The 15,101-nt window shown below is 37.1% G+C and overlaps 1 protein-coding gene across 1 annotated transcript in view; it reads left to right on the top strand.

Annotated features, from left to right (window-relative positions):
* The window catches only part of BRWD1 (bromodomain and WD repeat domain containing 1), a 112,164-nt gene that overhangs the window by 29,345 nt on the left and 67,718 nt on the right, over window positions 1-15,101 (top strand). Inside the window, exons 6-12 of the mRNA XM_034654200.1 lie at window positions 4,132-4,232; window positions 5,543-5,613; window positions 7,179-7,279; window positions 8,035-8,075; window positions 8,842-8,940; window positions 11,326-11,476; window positions 11,737-11,871. Of these exons, the coding sequence (XP_034510091.1) occupies window positions 4,132-4,232; window positions 5,543-5,613; window positions 7,179-7,279; window positions 8,035-8,075; window positions 8,842-8,940; window positions 11,326-11,476; window positions 11,737-11,871 (699 nt within the window). The remainder of the gene's footprint in view (window positions 1-4,131; window positions 4,233-5,542; window positions 5,614-7,178; window positions 7,280-8,034; window positions 8,076-8,841; window positions 8,941-11,325; window positions 11,477-11,736; window positions 11,872-15,101) is intronic.

The following is a 15,101-nucleotide window of genomic DNA, read 5'->3' on the forward strand; positions in this document are numbered from 1 at the left end:
TAAAAAGAGGATAACAGGTAAATATTCAGAAGAACACTTATCAAGACTCTCACAAAAAGGAAGAAAATCTGAATAGACCTATAGCTATAAAGCTGTGTAGTTAAATTTCTTTATCCACCTATGTAGTATTTCTGTAAGAAATCAGACAAATTCAAATTAAGAAACAGTCCATGAAATAAATATTCTGTATCCTTCAAAAGTTCAATTTCAAGAAAGGCAACAACAACAAAAAGTGTTGTATAAGGAAACTAAGAAAATGGTACAAGTATAAATGTGATGTGTGATCCAAGCACTTTTGAGAAATTAGGGTAAATTTCAATATGAATCATGTATTACATAATAGTGTTATATTGGTATTAAATTTCTTTTTTTTTAAATATTTTATTTTATTTATTTATTTATTTATTTATTTATTTATTTATTTATTTATTTGACAGAGATAGAGACAGCGAGAGAGGGAACACAAGCAGGGGGAGTGGGAGAGGAAGAAGCAGGCTCATAGCGGAAGAGCCTGATGTGGGGCTTGATCCCATAATGCCGGGATCACGCCCTGAGCCGAAGGCAGACGCTTAACCGCTGTGCCACCCAGGCGCCCCTGGTATTAAATTTCTCAAGTGTTGACAAGCTTGTTATAGTTACAGAGTAGAACGTCACTTGTTCAGGAGACTCCTACTGAGGGTCTTAGGGTTGAAGTGTCATGATTCAGGTCCACATGGTTCACGTCTATCCATGTATAGCAAGAGACAAGTGTGGTGCCGTATTACATGTGTGATACACTTTAAAAAGCCACAAGAATCCATTGAAAATGGTTTGACAGGTTATAATTTGTCTTCTAAAATAATAACTCTGGGACCAGATAGTGGCAATGGCTGCACAGCATGTGAATGTACTAAATGCTACTGTGAACTGTACATTTTATTTATTTTTATTTTTTTTAAACAGCAGGAGAGAGAGAGAATGAGAGGGGGGCGGGGCAGAGGAAAAGGGAGAGAGAATCTTAAGCAGACTCCACGCTCAGCGGGGAACCCAACCTGGAGCTGGATCTCACAACCCTGAGATCATGACCTGAGCCAAAATCAAGTCAGATGCTTAACTGACTGAGCCACCCAGGTGCTCCGTGAATTGTACATTTTAAAATAGCTAAAATGGTGAGTTTTATGTTGTACAAATTTCCCCCTCCACAGCTTTGTCTAGAATGGTCATGTAATAAACACATAGGAAAGATTTGCATTTAGCTGTTAATAGAGTAGCCAACTACTTTTGAATAGTTCATTCTTTAATAGGAAAACAGATGAGCATACATTAAAAACTCCATCTTATTTTGCCACCAAACAAGTTGTAAAAGTAGAAGTTATGCACCCATGCATATGTTATATACTGAATAGTTACTCAAAATGAGTAGATTTCAAAAAAACTATTTTGACTTTGGAAGTAGCCATGTGAAATTGTAGTACAGAGTCTTGAAGCCACGAGCGACTTTGAGAAATCATACTTCTTACTGTTTCCTTTATGCAGGACTCATCTAACCTATCTTGGAAAAGTGAGATTCTTATTTTTAATATCCAGAAATACATCTTATGGTCACTGATGAGTAGCTTTGAGGATGATTAATGAAACATGGCTGGCTGTCAGTGATACTGCATTTGAGGAATGTTGCTACTCAGAAACAGTAAAGGAAAGGCTTGAAAGGTTAAAAATGCCTGTTGGGCACCAAAAGAAATCTAAAAAGAAGACTCCAGGCTCAGAGAACTCACTGGTGAATTCTATTAAAACTTACTAGAATTGCTGAGATCTTAGTAAACCAGATGAATATAGGACCTATGCCCTAAAACTAAAACTTCGCTATAAACCTCCAATAACTGAATTAGCAGATAGAATGGAGTAAGAACATAATTCACAGTAGCAACAAAAGCCTTCAAACACATTTACCAGGAAATGGGAAAAGTCTATATGAAGAAAGGTCTTAAAAATAATGAAAGAACCTTGGGGGTTCGGGGGGGGGATAATGTATGTTAGTGAAATGTTAGTGAAAATGTGTAATATACTCCTGAATCAGAAGTCAGTGTTGTAAAGATAGCATATCTCTCCAAGCCTTGGTGTAAAGTTAGTGTGTTTATATTTGAAATCCCAGTTGCTATGTTGTAATGGACTTCCGTGTGCCATCAAGTTCATTTAGAAGAAAATAAGCACAAAGAACCCCCTCCCCGCAAAAAAAACCCATAAGCGAAACAAATGTCCCAAGTTTTGCTGTGCTAGATATTTAAAAATACTTCAGAGGTGTTAACAGAGAAAACAGTATGGTGTCGAGCTAGGGACAAAATAGAGAGCAACACCACTTGTGTATCTAAGAATTGGATTTAGTTAGAACATAGGTGACTTAAAATAGTTACTCTTCCCCAGAAACTCAGGTTTAGAATTCTTTTTTTTTTTTTTTTTTTTAAAGATTTTATTTATTTATTTGACAGAGATAGAGACAGCCAGCGAGAGAGGGAACACAAGCAGGGGGAGTGGGAGAGGAAGAAACAGGCTCATAGCAGAGGAGCCTGATGCGGGGCTCGAACCCATAACGCCGGGATCACGCCCTGAGCCGCAGGCAGACGCTTAACCGCTGTGCCACCCAGGCGCCCCTCAGGTTTAGAATTCTTAAAGTACTCTATGCAAATTTACAAATTTTACTGTGGTGTTTTAATTAATAAGAATATTTGACTATTAATTACCTTCAGTTATCAATTTTAATGGGATATTCTCCAAAACTGAGTTTTAGTCTGTATTCTGGAACACATCTTAGATGTAAGTAATCACTTTCAACATTTAAAAAGCCTTTTATTTTCCTGTACTTGGAAGAAGCTTCTTTGAAGAAGTATTAGGTTCAAATCCTACCTCCCTTACAAAGTGTATAATCTTGAGAAAAACCATAGCACAGATAATAAACTATCTCTCTCTGGGATGTTGTAGTGATAATTATGTAAATAACCTAAAAAATTTTCTTCCCAGCTCTTCCTTTTTGGTTAATGGCAGCACTGGTCTTTGTTTGCTAACCTGCTTTGTCTTGAATGCCTTATGAGTCAGCAGGTTGTGGTGTTCTTCATGGCTTTCCTCCCCATTCTGGGGAAAGGGAGTACTTCCTTCCATTTAAGGTTCTTAAGATTAGCTGGATTGATTCTTAGTTGTTTTTCTTATCTTTTTCCTTTCAGTAACTATTATATACTGCTGTCTGACACATTTTTGGGTTTTACTTGAGAACTGCGGTTACTTCTTGCTATTATTGGGTCCAGATTCTCTACCCATTTAAACCATTCCTCCACCACTTTCAAAAAAGCACTTTAGTCCTATAGATAATTTCTGTTGCTATCACATACCATCTTCCCTCTCACTTTGGTACTTTTGTTCATATTCTTTTGCCTAGTGTGTTTTTCTTGTTTTCTTTGTATTTTCCTCGCCATCCGTTAAGCCTTGTTGGGTGTCTCTGGTCCAAATTGGCCTTACGTTGTGTAGCTTGTTTGTGTAACACAGTTGAACTTCGTTAAACATAAATGTTAGCTCAATTCTGAAGTTACGGTGTAATTCTTGTGTATTTAAGAATACTTTTGTAGTTTTCTTTTTTAAATATTTGAATTGTTGATCTGCTTGGAATTTATACTGGTGTACAGTTCAAAGAGTAGCTTCCAGATTGCTGCACAGTTGGTAAATCATTTATGCAGTGATCCATTGTTTCCCCAACCGATTTGAGATGGCACCTTTATCTTAGCTCTTTAATTAAGGTCCCTTTTGGACTTCATAGTGTATTTTTCCATTGGTCATTCTTGTCACTGTACCTACCATACCCCATAATTTTAATTATTGAGGCTTTGTGATATGCTTTCATATTGATAAGACCAGGTCTTCGCTTTCTCTTTGTAAAAGTTTTTCTGGCTATTCTTGTTTATTAGTTTTGGAAGTAATCTTTTATTGAGATCACATTACATTTATAGATTAGAGATAGACCTTTTTTTCTCTCTTAGGTTATCATTTTTCACTATACTGTCGCCTATATTTTGTAGTTCTTATATTTTAATTAACTTTGAAAAACTATTAAACTATGATGTCAGTAGAAGCTCAGGAAACTGAATTGTCTGTGTTGTTGCATTTTAGTTTAGCCCAATGGCCAAAGGCTCCCAAAGATACATGGTCTCTACTGGTGCTGATGGAACAGTTTGTTTCTGGCAGTGGGATTTAGAATCCCTGAAATTCAGGTAAGTGGCTGTAATTATGTGATAAGCTTTCTTTCTTTAATGTTTAATTTAGTCTAACGAGATGAAGTCTGATTATAAAGGGAAATTTTATGTTGTGGTTGCCTTTTTACTTTTTATTATATACAGCATTAGTGCCCTGTTGATTGTTTACAGTATATTGTTTGTGTATATATAAAGATTTATTTATTTTAGAGAGCTTGTGCAAGGGGAGGGGCAGAGGGAGAGAGAGACAGAGGATCTCAAGTGGACTCCATGTTGAGTGCGGAGCCGGGTGTGGGGCTCGAACCACGACCCTGAGATCATGACCTGAGCCAAAATCAAGAGTCAATGCCTAACCTGCTGAGCCAACCAGGTGCCCCTACAATGCACTGTTTAGATGGATATGTAAAAGAAACACAGTTACTGTATCTTAGTGGACACATTTTGTGAGGGAAAAAAGTGAGATTGTATGTATGTGAAATGTTTTGAAAAATGTTAGAGATGTATAATTAGATGCATACTCAGAAATTTAGGCAGGATTCCTTAAGAAGACAGGCTGTAGACCTGTGCTGTCCAGGACGGTAGCCACAAGTCGCATGTGACTGTCGAGCACTTCAGATGCGGGTAGTGCATTCGAGGAACTGAATTATTAGTTTCATCTTAAAAATGGATACTTGATTCAGGTGTCAGAAAACCTTTCAGCATATTTCAAATAACTTGACTATGTGAATTTAGTTTTTCAACTGTGATTTTTATGAAACCTAAATACAGATAAATATCTGATGAAAACTGTTCAAATTGAGATGTAGTATGTATCTAGTATATTCTGGGAGATTTCAAAGATGTAGTATGAAAAGAAGGACCTAAAGTTCTCATTAATATTTTATTCATAGTGATGTGATATTTTGGATATATTAGCTTAAATGAAATAAAGCTGATTTTATCTTTACGTTTAATGTGGCTACTATAAAAATTTAAAGTTACACGTGTGGCTTGTATTGTCTCTGCTGAGCAGTGCTGTTCCCTGGTGGCTGTGTACCCTGCCCTACAGGCTGCATGGCGGATTCACTTGCACTCTGACTTTTAGTCCCTTCAGTTTCAAAATGGGGGTCAGTAGGTCCGCTCTCGCTGTGGGTAGGGTTCTTGTGAACATAGGGATTGGACAGAGCCTTGCAGAATCTGTCCACCTGTAATAGCATATGCAGAGATACTTGTGAGGTACTTTATAAATAAGGTTATAATGTTTACATATACTAGATTAAAACCAGCATTATAAACCCTGTAAATGTGTTGAACTACTGAGTTTTAAAACGACATCTTCTTCTTTAAAGTCCACGTCCCCTGAAGTTCACGGAAAAGCCTAGACCAGGTGTTCAGATGCTTTGTTCTTCTTTTAGTGTTGGTAAGATAACTTTAGTAATTTTTCTTCTTAGTTTTATTTAGCATTTATTGAATGATTGCATTATTGCTAAGAGCATTTATCGGATGGTAAATGACTTATGCCCATTTCATTAGGCTTAATCCAAGATGTTTATTTCATTAGCTTTTTTCTTGTCTTTTGCTCCCCTATTCTACCATTCTCTGATTTCTAATGGTAATCAGAGCTAGCAAAAGGAGGCTTAAGGTATCCACATGAGCCCCCTGTGTGAAATATCTCAGAACTAATTTTCTTGAACAGGCTGAACTGCAGATTTTTATAGTTAAAATTTGTTTTCCACTCATTTTGGTGAAATTATTGCAAATTTTCTTTTCTTGTGCAGTGAACTTCTGTGGTAATGTTTTTTTTTTTTTAAGAGAAGTCAAAGATTTTCCCCCATAAAATTCTGAAAACTTGAATGAGTGAATTTTGTATCCTGAAGCTAGGTTTAGGTATGTGAAGTTATTTAGAAAGCAGAGCCCCTTTTGTCATCTTTAGAGTAGCGGCACACAGGGTCATTGCCACGATTAATAAAGCAGTGGGATATAGTGAACATTTCAAGATTGAATTACTCTTTTAATTAAAGTCCCGTCTGATGTACGTGTGTTCTGTTCTTTTTTTTATCCAACACCATCCAGCAGTCCTCCAGCACCTGCTGGGTGTCCCACAGTTCAGTTCCATTCTAAGACTCTCCACCTAAAGAACAGTGTGTGATCCCACAGGTTAAGGGCTCAGTCCTATAAGACCCCACCCCCCTCCTTCAGACCAGGTTGTCAGCTGTGCTTCTGACTGACTGGCTGATGTCCAGAGGTTCCCACCACCCCCTCCTTGGGTTTGATTATTTTGCTAGAACACCTCACAGAACTCAAACATTTTACTAGATTTCCCACTTATTATCAAAGGATACAACTGAGTAACAGCCACATGGAAGAGATGCAGAGGGTGCAGCGTATGGGCGCACTCTAGACACACCACTCTTCCCAGATTTCCATGTGTTCACCAACTTGGAAGCTTTCGGAACCCTGTCCTTGAGGTTTTTTATGGAGGCTCTGTTACATAGGAAGTTGATCAAATCATTGGTGATTGATTCACCTCCCTTCCTCTCCCCCACCCCAGAGGTCAGGGGAGTGGGACCGAAAGTTCCAACCCTCTGATCACATGGTTGGTACTTCTGGCAGTAAGCAGCCCCGTTCTTCCAAGAGTCACTTTATTAATATAAACGCCGGTGTGGGTGAAATGGATTTGTTACGCATATCAGGATACTTTTATCAGTGTTGTTGTTAAGGAAATCCCAAGGGTTTTAGGACCTCTGTGCCGGAAATAGGGATGAAGACCAAATTATATATATATATATGTATGTATTTTTTTATTATAAATTATATGACTGTATTATATTAATTTTAAAAAGGTCTTTATATAGTGAGTTAGAGAATGGGCCTATTAAGATAAACTTAATTTTGGAATAAAAGATTTTGCTTAATTTGATATAGAAATCTGGTTCAGATATTTGTTACAAACTGAATTTTTAAACCTTAACATTTTTATTTCAGGTGGTATGTTTTTAGCCACGGGTAGTACTGATCATGTAATCAGAATGTATTTTTTGGGTTTTGAAGCACCTGAAAAAATCGCAGAACTTGAAAGCCACACTGTAAGTATTCATGTTATAAAATTCTATAGATTAATTGTTGATAATATTCCTGTTGGTCCCTAGTCAAATATTGCTAACAAAATTGTTATTGATTCTAATTTTAAATGTAGGAGGGATTACATATATAAAGGTGAAGGATATTGACAACTAAGTATGTGAGTGTGCTAATATTTTATGGTGGTTATTTCACCTTTAAGTTGAAAATCTTGATTATAACAGTTTATCTGGGTGTGTTTAGTTTCATGGGGCCTGTTGATCTTAATCACACTCCTGAAATCAGAATGCTGTTTTATTAATGTATAGTAAGATAGTTAACTCTCAGGATTCTGGAAATACTGCTCAGTGGTCAGGTCATTTTTTTTTTTTCCTATAGGAAGTTCTATGAAGTCATTTGATAACAGTTCCAAATCACTTTAAAAGAAAAAAAAATTTTGTACATAACTGAAAGTGATGCCTTGTTTTCAGCTGCTGTGTGTTTGATCCACATGTGAATTCTTATACAGATGTAATTTATTGTAAATATAGTTTTAAATTTAGAAGGAAAACTTCTTTTTTTATAGTCGTGTTAGAGTCATAGTTAGGTTTTTTGCACTTAAATGTAGGATACGTGGTTGAACGATGGGCTAAGCAGCACAAGTGCACATTCTTGCTTTAAACCAAATGTGCTTCTAGTTCTGAAACGGAGTGGGGGTTTTTTGTTTTATTTACAAACAAGAGTGATCACTTTTGTGTTTGTTTACTGCCCCCTCCCCCAGGATAAAGTTGACAGTATCCAGTTTTGTAACAATGGTGATCGGTAAGTGTGTTTGTGTTTGTGAGTGTGTTTTTAGGCAAATATACTATGCTTCATATTAGTACAGCTGATATATCACTTTGTGTATTGCAGGCACTTAGTAGTAAGTATATTAATTGAATGAAAAGTATTTGCAGCAGGGGAAACACATTAAACATAGGTTTTTAGAATTGTAGCTTCCACTGGGTCCTATGACCAAAGGGAGCTCTCCTATTAGATGTAAAGCTGATGAAATTCCTTGTGTTTGAGTAGTTAAAAAAAATTCTCTAGTCAACCACTGTGATGTGTCATGTGACAGAATTGTCACTCAAATTATATACTTGTAGTCCCCAGTTTCTTTCAGGTGTGCTTTCCTAAATTGCAGTTTTGAACACTTCCCTTTGTTAAAAGATTGATTTATTTTTACACAGTGGCCAGCATGAATTTGAGTTGAGAATGAAGATGCTTACAGTGGAATTTTTGCTCTTACTTATTTTCCCACACCTCTTTAATTCTTCTTGTTGTTTTCCCCCCTCCAGATACTACTTGTACACTAGCTTGTCAGATTGAGTTGAGTTGGAAATGTGCTTTAACTCCATAGGGCCAGGCAAATTATAGCAAACCACCTTTTTTCCTCATTAGATTTGCTCTAAATCCCTCTTTTGAATTAACACCTATACATTTACCTGCAGTTAGGATAGCTACATTAAAAATGTTTTTGCATGTGATTTTAACTGTATTCTTGGTGGCATGTATGTGAAAATAATATCTTTTTTCTGAATTTTTTAAGGTTCTTAAGTGGTAGCAGAGATGGAACGGCACGGATTTGGAGATTTGAGCAGTTGGAATGGAGAAGCATTCTATTGGATATGGCAACCCGAGTCTCAGGGTGAGTGGAGACGGTTTGTTGGAAGCAGGTGCATCATAATTACTTGGTCTTTCTCTCCCTGGTGGTTGACTGCTTTGTCAGGGGTTTGGAGCCACCTCCTATTACGAAGAGCAGTGATCTAAATGAATGGCTACTTCGTGCGTATCTGATACATAGATACATAAATGTCATATCCCGAAGAATTTATCCTTACATTTATGTTTCTAGTACACTGCCTGGTCTAGGGTAGCGCCATATCAAAGTTCTTATCAGTTTTTTCAGAGAAATGTTTCACATTTAGTCCTTCGGAAATCCTCATGTCTGCTTTATTTGTAATAATTGTAGGGGAGATTAACTCCTCTTCTGTGACTCAAACAATTTTATTTGGTTTCAAAATAAATTTGGTATTCACATTTTTGTGAAGTGATCTCTAGTAGGGACTAGAGAGAATATGATCCTGGAAATCTGATAATCCTTGTGCACAAACAAATCACATCTCTACCATTACTTAAAAATGTTCTGTCTGGATATTCAAAAGCATCTTAGTTTGAGAGTGAATACTGTCCGTCCTTAATTGATTGAGACAGTGAAGGTTATTTTCATTATATAGAGGATAATTTGAAATCACATTTACCTGTGAACAATTATTTTATTAAGCAAAATAGGAACATCAGTGTGAAAACTTTAATACAAAATTTTTACTGAGACTGGAAACTGCTCCGTTTTCTTGCTGCCATGGAGGGTGCTCTTCCTGTAATTCCTTCCAATGGTGGGAATATTCTCTTCTCATTTAGAGTTTTACATCTTTCCAATCTTGAGAAGCAGAATTTTCGGTATATAAGAATTAATGAGGGGTGGGGGATGCCTGGGTGGCTCAGTCGGTTAAGCGGCTGCCTCCGGCTCAGGTCATGATCCCAGGATTCTGGGATCAAGTCCCACATCGGGCTCCTTGTTCAGCAGGGATCCTGCTGCTTCCTCTGCCCCTCTCCCTGCTTGTGCTCTCTCTCTCTCTCTCTGACAAATAAATAAAATCTTAAAAAAAAAAAAAAGAATTAACGGGTATATTTGCTTTAGTGTTGTAATCTTGGGTGATCAGCTTGATGAAGTACAGTATGTCTGTTGCTTCAAGGTCACTAACAGGTGATGCCTTTAGTTTAAAGTGAAGCATGGAGTCTTAGCCTTTACTCCATTTTGCCTCTTCTGTTAAACTTTTCCTTGACCAGTCTGGTTAGAATTATTCTCTTGTCTGTGTTCCATTGTGCTTATATAGATCAGTGTTAATGGCACTTATTCCATATTCTTACAGCTGTTTAATTAAAATATATGTTTATTATAGGTTTGTAATTTCTTAGGATGTATTCTCTGATTTCGAAAGCAGCTGATCTTTACCTTTTCTCTGTGTATTACTGACTACAGTATTTTACAGAGAAACTTTGCATTTCATGTACATAAAGTCTGCAGAATATTGTAGATATTTGTATCCAAGGCCATTCTTGCCAAGAGAGCCATAGTAACCATCTATAAGGAAGTGTAAAGAAATGAGTACGGTTTTATTTATAGTTCAAAAGATTAAATATCTGTGTTCAGGCAGTTTTCTAGACACTGGGGGATGTGAGGAAGCATTACCTTCTTTCTGTCTTCCTAAAATTTCTTGTCATCTTCTCTGGAGAGAGAGACAACAAAATTATTGCTGTTAGGGGTTGGGGCCAGGGGAAGGGAATAATAGAAAAGGGGTAGAGAGCAAAAGCTTTCCTTTTATGAGCAGTGGTGACATCCTAACATATGCCTTTGTTCAGACTGAACTGTTTTACTTATTTATTTATTTATTTATTTATTTATTTATTTAAAGATTTTATTCATTTATTCATTTGACAGAGATAGAGACAGCCAGCGAGAGAGGGAACACAAGCAGGGGGAGTGGGAGAGGAAGAAGCAGGCTCCCAGCAGAGGAGCCTGATGTGGGGCTCGATCCCGGAACGCAGGGATCACGCCCTGAGCCGAAGGCAGACGCTTAACCGCTGTGCCACCCAGGCGCCCGTTTTTTTTTTTTTAAGGATTTATTTATTTAGAGAGCACGTACACAAGCAGGGGGAGGGGCAGGCAGCGGGAGAAGCAGACTCCCTGCTGAGTAGGGAGCCTGATGCAGACTCGAACCTAGGACCCTTGGGCTATGACTTGAGCCTAAGGCAGATGCTTAACCTGAGCCACCCAGGCAGTCACCCCTGAACTGCTTCTATAATCATCCCCTCCCTGTCCCAGTTTTGCCGTAATCTGTTTATAGACAGTCTGCTATGGGTAAGATGTATATCAGGTCTATAATCATGTATGTACATGAACTGCATTACTTTAGTTATTTTTGTATTGATTGTACTTTTCAAATGAATTTACACATTATGTTTTTCTTAGGGACTTATCTTTGGAAGAGGAAAGGTTTATGAAACCCAAAGTCACAATGATCGCTTGGAATCAGAATGATAGCATTGTTGTCACAGCTGTGAACGATCATGTCCTTAAAGTGTGGAATTCTTACACAGGGCAATTGCTTCATAACTTACTGGTAGGTTGTTTTCATATAATATAACAAATCAAAAAAATTTTTTTTGAACTATAATTTGCTTTTTAAAGCTATAAAATTAACATTAAATATGTTTCATCCAGTAATTATCAAATGCGTAGAAATTTGTAGCTATTACTAATGTTCAATTCATTGTCATTAATACATTTTTAAAAGCCCGTATACTCTATGACAGTATGGGTTTTTAATTTTAAAACTCAACTTGCAAGCCCTCCTTAACTGTATGACTTTGTTGAATAAAGGGACATGCTGATGAAGTATTTGTTTTGGAGACACATCCCTTTGATTCCAGAATTATGTTATCTGCAGGACATGATGGCAGCATATTTATATGGGATATTACAAAAGGCACCAAGATGAAACATTATTTTAATATGGTAAGTGAAGTGTATCTTCATGTATGCTTGTGTTGGTTTCAAGTATTTGGATTATGAAGTTTAGCCAGAAACTGATCCGCATGTTTTGGCAGTTTATGTTTCTAGAAATCAGGATACACAAAGCCTAATAAATATCCGACAGCCATACACACACACACACACATATATATACACACTCATGAAATTCTCTGTATAACTGAGTCACAGGAGGGAAGGAGTTTCAAAAGTTACTTATTTAAAGCCCTCTGTGTAAGTGCGAATGTGTTTGAATTTGCTTAAATTGGCAAAATTATGGTAATTATACATATTTCACTAAATTTATTGAAATATTTGGTAAGAAAACATAATATTCAGTAAAGTCGTCTAGGGAATCGAAAACATCATTGGGTTTTTCTAGCCTTTTTTTCTTTTTGCACATGTGATATCCTAAAGCCAAATTATAATCCTGTTGCATGGTTTTAGAATTTCTCATATATAACCACAAGCTGGTTACCAAAATCAGCAAATTTAACATTGATAAAGTAGTGTTATGTAATCCAGCTCTATATTCAAATTTTGTCAGTTGTCCCAGTAACGTCTTTTAGTTATATTTGGCCCTTGGAGCAGTATTTAATTCAGGATCATGCATTATGTTAAGTGGCTGTATATTCTAAGTTTCTGAAATCCTCAACAATCCTTTTTTTATGTTTCTCACCTTTTTCTTTTTTGATGAGCGCAGACAAATAATGTTAGAGAATATCTGTGCTTTTTCTGCTCTTTTTCCATGATTTGATTCTGTTACACCTTTTTTGGTAGTGATTTTATTTTTATTTTTTAAAACTTTGTTTTAAGAGAGAACTTGCAAGTGTGAGTGGGGGTGGGGAGGGACAGGGAGAGAGAGAATCCGAGGCAGGCTGCACACCCAGCACAGATCTGGATGTGGGACTGGGTTTCAGGACCCTGACATCATGCTCTGAGCCGAAATCAAGAGTTGGATACTTACTGACTGAGCCACCCAGGGTGCCCTGGTGGTGGTAGTTTTAAATATTTGGTAGGGTGGTATTTGCCAGTTTCCCCCACAATAAAATAGCTGTTTTTCCTCTTTGAAGCTGGTTTTTTTTTTTTTTCCCTCTTTGTAAATATTAAGCTAATTTTTTTCAGGAGGTATTTTGAGACTCTGTAAATATCCTATTCCTCATTAAACTTTTCACTCACAAACATTAGCATCCATTGAAGGTTTTTAGTGGCATCATTTTTCCCACAGTTATTAGTTGGCATTCTTGCACAGTTTTGTAATCGTTTTTTCATTTTATGTAAAGAACGTTTTCCAAAATCTTACATATATTTTTAAGAATTTGCAGTTATATTTTTTACTGTAAATTCAGCCTTTCTTAGAAGGTTACATATATAGTTAACTTAGAGTTGTCGAGTGTTTAAGTGGTTTCTGAAGTACGCATAGCAGCACCACTTGGAATATCCAGATACATGGCTGTTTATGGAGAGCTGTGATTATTTCCTTAGGATAAATTCTGAGGGGGTTATTGTATAAAAGAGTTTCTGTGTTGTCAAGACTATTGTTTGATATACATATGAGATGTTTTGTGAAATTACTGTACAGTTTGTACTGAATTCCAGTTCAAAGTATTTTTGGAGGCAGTCTAGTCACAGAGTGTAGATGAGTGGTTCTTAGACCTTTTGATTGAAGGCCATCTGAGTCCAGGTGTTCCGTGTTTTCGTTTTTTTTTTTTTTTAAACCTTAAAATTTTTATTTCAGTATGCTTATTTTGGACAATTCTTGACAAACAGTTTAAAATGCACTTATTTTATTTATTACCTTAAAATGCACTGAAATAACACAAATAACATGGCCAAATTGCACGTGTATAATTAGGCATCTCTGGAAGTTGCATATCTGGGTTCAAGTTATTGGAAAAATAAGTCTTTTTCAGCAATTTTTTTGTGGTCTTAAAATTTATAGGTATCTCCATTTTCTTAATTACCCTTTAAAACTCTTTAAGAACATTACATCCTGAGTTTAACTTACCAAAACAGAAAACTACATTAATTCAGGCTTTAAGCAGAATATAAGCTAAACAACTTCTGAGCCAAAGAAGTCTGAAGTTGGCAACAGTGATCTTACTTCCAGTGAGACATACAAACCTCTGTGTGTACTGGGTTCTTCTTCCTTTTCTTCTTCTTCTTTTTTTTTAAAGATTTGTTTATTTTAGAGAAAGAAAGTGTGCACATGCATGCAAGTGGGGTTGGGGAGGCAGCGGGAGAGGGAGAAATCTCAAGCAGACTCCACGCTGAATGCGGAGCCTGATTCGGGGCTCAACCTCATGACCCTGAGATCGTGACCTGAGCCGAAATCAAGTGAGATGCTAGCCGACTGAGCCACCCAGGCGTCCCTGGACTGAGTTCTTCTTACCTTTACTGCTTAGCTGAGAGGCTCCCAGTGTTCTGTTAGACAGATTACATAGGGTTATAAATTACTAACATTACAGTATTTCATTAAATACGTCGTAATTTTCAGTATGACATCCAATTGTTCCACAAGCACAGTTGGAGGTTGCATTTTGTCGGGAATCGTTGTGGAAGACTCTTTAAACTACAGGTAGAAACCCGAGTCTGCCTTGCTCTGTGAGCACCTACTCAGGAAAATTTCATTCTCTCCAGGTACCTTAGCAACACTTTTGGTGGTGTGTGACAGGAGAGTAGCTGCCACCATCTTTGACTGGCCAGCCCGGGGCCCGGCCCCTGCCTCTGCTTTACTTGGACTCGGGCTTCCAGGCCTAGGCTGCAAAGTGGTGCCAGGGCACGGGTCGGGCTGTAGTGGAGATGCCTGCTCAGAAGACTGTGTGGGTGAATCAGTGTTCCTATGTTTTAACAAGAAATTGGAAGAAAGATTTATACAGTTCATTCCTTTTTATGTTATTAGAGAATATAGATTTATATACATATTATGTGTACACATAGTAGGGCAGTCCCCTAAATAGCCCAGTAACTTAATTTTTAAGATTGTTAATTGGTACCCACTTGTGTGTGGTATAGTAGTAGTGACGTGCTGCTTTTCAGGCAGATACTTGGGCATAGTGTGTTTGTTCTTGTAGTTGGTGAGTGGACGATTCATTTTCTAGCACTGATCAAAGTTGCCCTAAAGTTTAGTTATTGGAAAGTTATAGGCTCAGACAACAAATACGCATAGCTTTAAGCTGTTAATGAAACAACTCATTTAACTATAAATTGGTGGT

Source organism: Ailuropoda melanoleuca, chromosome 1 (assembly GCF_002007445.2).
Source record: "Ailuropoda melanoleuca isolate Jingjing chromosome 1, ASM200744v2, whole genome shotgun sequence".
NCBI classification, from domain to species: domain Eukaryota; kingdom Metazoa; phylum Chordata; class Mammalia; order Carnivora; family Ursidae; genus Ailuropoda; species Ailuropoda melanoleuca.